General features: G+C 32.4%; 1 protein-coding gene across 1 annotated transcript in view; it reads right to left on the bottom strand.

Annotated features, from left to right (window-relative positions):
* Window positions 1–3,457: 3,457 nt before the first annotated feature.
* Window positions 3,458–3,938, bottom strand: part of LOC111704804 (uncharacterized) — a 33,853-nt gene continuing 33,372 nt past the window's right edge. Inside the window, exon 9 of the mRNA XM_023477153.1 lies at window positions 3,458–3,472. Within this exon, the coding sequence (XP_023332921.1) occupies window positions 3,458–3,472 (15 nt within the window). The remainder of the gene's footprint in view (window positions 3,473–3,938) is intronic.

Below are 3,938 nucleotides of genomic sequence, written 5' to 3'. Positions count from 1 at the left end.
TTATTGTTGTTACGCAAAAACTAGTTCTTCAGCAGTCCTATAACGTCACAGCAAAGTGTACGGAAAGGCTATCGCCCCCTCCTTCTATTCAATATCTCCTTGATCCAGTCTGGAATACCCAGTGTAGAGTCGACCCAGCACGTTTTATTCAACAAATGTAGTCTGGCAAGAAGTTAGGAAGGAACTATGAATTTAAAGTTAGCTAGGAACTATAAATTTAAAGTTAGCTAGGAACTATGAATTTTAAGGTTTAATTCTAAGAATGTTATGTAAGTTAAATAAATTATAGCGGCAAAACATTTTTTGCAACTCCGATATGTTTTGAACAGTTTTTGTATATATGATACACCAATAAATTATATAACATACGATATATCAATCTTGTTTCCTCTATTTTCAAGCAAAAATAACCATTAAGTCTGGAGGCATGAAATGTTTCTCCCGTGTTTTTATTGAAACCTGACTGGCCTGGCTATTTATAAATATATCAAACCAGATGTTGATGATGTTTTTTTGACAATCTCATAAACCAATCAAAAATAAAATGTTTTTAAACATCAGACAGGAGACAAGACGAATTACAAAAAAAGGTCCGGATAGATCAATTTTGAAAATATAATCAACTAAAATTATCAGTTGATAGTGACTATATCTATTAGTGATAGATTTAGTCACTATCTCAGTCCCTAGTCCTTCTTTTATCCTGTAACGCACAGAGATTCAGACTGCGTTGAAAAGTTGAATTGGTCGATTTAAAGTGGTGTCTTTGCAATTGATTTTACCTTCTATTTTCCTTCTATTGTTTCTATCTTTAGTTTTTAAAATTTAGTAATTGTAAAACTCTCTTTAATTTTTGAGCGAGAGCTTGCATCCTTTGGAGGAATTCCTGTCTATGCCCGCCCCTAAACTTAAACGCTGGATAACAAGAATAACATCTGAAGTTTTCTGTAATTTGTCTGTCACTATTCTTTCCAAAAATTGTCTCTTCCGAGCTTGCGATTTAAAAAATTCGGGGAAATACGGCTCGGGTCTAAGCTGTCGTTGGACCTTATTTACGGCTTCGTTCTTCTTTTGACTTTTGATTAGTTTTAATTACGGTTTATCCATAAAACTATAATTAACTTGTAGATATTTTGCTAGAGTAACAATGTAGGTGATTGTTAGAATTAAACTAAAAAAACCGACTATATCTTCAACAGTATTGATCATAAAAAGAAGAATGAGGTATAATATTGATCTTTTTGTCGAACTCTTGAATTCGTTCAGATATTAGATTAATTATTAGATTAAAGATTAGATATGACTACAATTCAATTTATACATAAGTTTTAAACTAATTTTCTGATGTCGTNCCATATAAAACGTTTCTACGATGTATATATACCAGACATAGCCGGTCACTCCCTTAAAGGCGTTTTCCCCCTTTTCGTCCGATATTTTCGTCTTTTGTCTTTATTCAAACAAATATGAGTTTCCTTATATTATGGAGAAGAAATAACTACGATGGGTTTGGCTTTTTGCAAACTTTAAATCGTAATCTACGCCATTGTCAATTAACGCTTCTACCTAATTATATATAATTGAATTCTAAATCTAAAAAAGATTTACAAGGATCATAAACTTTTACTATTCGTTATAAAAACTTGAACAGTTTTACTATTTGTTTGCAATATTGGTTGTTCTTTATACAATAAAAAGTACTTTTTATATAAAAGAATAATTTTACAAATAATTCAACAATATTTACCTATTCTCAGATACTTTATTTTTTCATACTCAAATGATCATAAAGGGACTGTGTCGTGATGTAAAGTGACTCTCCATTCTGCAATCCATTGTTTGATCAAGGATAAGGGAGATGTATTTGTTTTTCTAGCTGAAATATGATCAATATGAATCCTGGCTTTTCAAAACAGAAAAACAATTTCCTCAATGTTTGTAAGATAAAGGTTTATAAGGGTACCTTGTAAATCGAACATGGTACATTAGATTGAAATGACATGCAGTTCCTTGAATTTTACTAAACGATAATGATTGCACTGGCTGACTATGTTATAGGTTAAAAAATATCACAAAATAGCGCGGTATATAATATTATCTACGTAAAAATGAAATTTAACAAATACACATTTCTAATGTTAAGTATATAGATAGCAACAAACCTGTTAAACATATACTTTTACAGATTTTGGATTTAAATCAACGCTTAATAAAAAAAAAGATATTTTAGGAAAAATTTTCAGATATTAAAATATTGGTCAACAGTAAATTCTTAATGTTTTTTTCAAGTACTTAAAATCATGTAAACATAGATTAACTAGACAGGTAAAAAACATATTTCTCAAAACTTTTAACAAATGATTCTGAAGCATTGAATTTAACAGAAATTGACTGTAAAGTGTAAATATCGGCAGTACAGTTGCAACTTGCAGAAGAAGAATATTTCGGTGGATCACTTTAAAAATATATAAATTTTAAAATACTTCATTGGGATGTTTGGTTTAAATTATCAAAATCATCATCACAAAAGGCAGAAAGAAAGAAATTTCTCAACATTTGAAAAATCTACTGAAGGTAGAATTGTCAGAATTGTATACATAAAACGAGTCCTAATTAGGGTTTCCAATGCAAGAGTGTTAAATTGCACGCGATTGCGAGCGGCACAATTCCGCGCAATTTGGGCATAATTCCGCGAAACGGAATTTTGATTGGAACTCCTAGTCCTAATGATTGCAGATCAAGTTTTAAATTCTGATTCTCATTCTCTACAAAATATCACTTTAATTTCCTGAGTTCATAAATTGAATCAGATTCAAGCCTCAGTTGAGTTCTCGTCTACATATTCTTCTTGGAAACTGTCTGGGGGAGGGCAGGAGGGGCGGGGAAAGTCGAGCCGAAGATCTTGCAGCTATCAATCACGTGACACAAGCTGTCGTTAGCGTTGGGTCGAAGATTGGGTCTTAAAGTCGGGTTTAAGGCATTACGACTCGAGCCGAAGCTTTTAAATCGCGGGCTCTGGATGATGTCTTTTCCGGAAAACCTTGTTGTCTTTTCTCCAGCTTTGAAGTTACCCCACGTCAAACTAAAGTAAATTTCACGTAAGATTAAAATGTGTTCAATCAAAAATCTTATTAAAGAGCTAAATTGAAAAGAATGTGACCAGATAAATTTACTTTCGCCTATTTGTGCGTCAAATAAAAACTAAAGAAGCGACGAGGTCACAACCATGCTAATAATAAATTTTCCCTTCTCCTTCTGTCTAGTTAGAAAGTTACCAATTCATGTAAACTATTGAGTCAGGACTTGCTAAAAGCATTTGACTAACATGTGTATTGTATAAGACAGGGTGTCCAAATAAACGACATTGTTTCAAGCAAGATGATTGCGTAAATATAATTTTGCAGTATCACATGAAAACCGAAAACTAGTGTAATTCTCGGGATTTCCAAAATGTGGTCTAACATTTTTTCACCTTCAAAATATACGGAGATATAATTATGGAAATTAGGCCGGATTCCAGTTAATTAAAAAGCAACAAAACTGTTATAATTTTTAATATCTCTGTCAATTTTAAAGATTTAAAGAAGGTAGACCACATTTCGGAAATCTCATTAGACGTTCAAATATATTTGCTGCACTTTATGTCATTTACCAATTATCGGAAATCCAAGACAATATTCAAGTGTTCTCTCAATTCTCATGTTTATTGGGACACCCTGTATGTATCTTATTAAATACTGAACAATGTCAATTCACTTTTCCTTATCCTACCAACATCTTTATCAATACCTTAAACACCTTACAATATTCCAAAGATAAAACCCCCTTCCAACTCCAACCTTTTATATAGATTCGTCGACCTCAATCCATCCTAACCAAACTTCCCCCCTCTTCACCTCCCCTTTCAAGTTCCACCTCCCCCCTTCAAACTTACCTCT

Source organism: Eurytemora carolleeae, unplaced genomic scaffold (genome assembly GCF_000591075.1).
Source record: "Eurytemora carolleeae unplaced genomic scaffold, Eaff_2.0 scaffold506, whole genome shotgun sequence".
Lineage (NCBI taxonomy): Eukaryota > Metazoa > Arthropoda > Copepoda > Calanoida > Temoridae > Eurytemora > Eurytemora carolleeae.
Note: the sequence above shows the minus strand (reverse complement) of the source record. Positions and strands in the feature narration are given on the sequence as shown.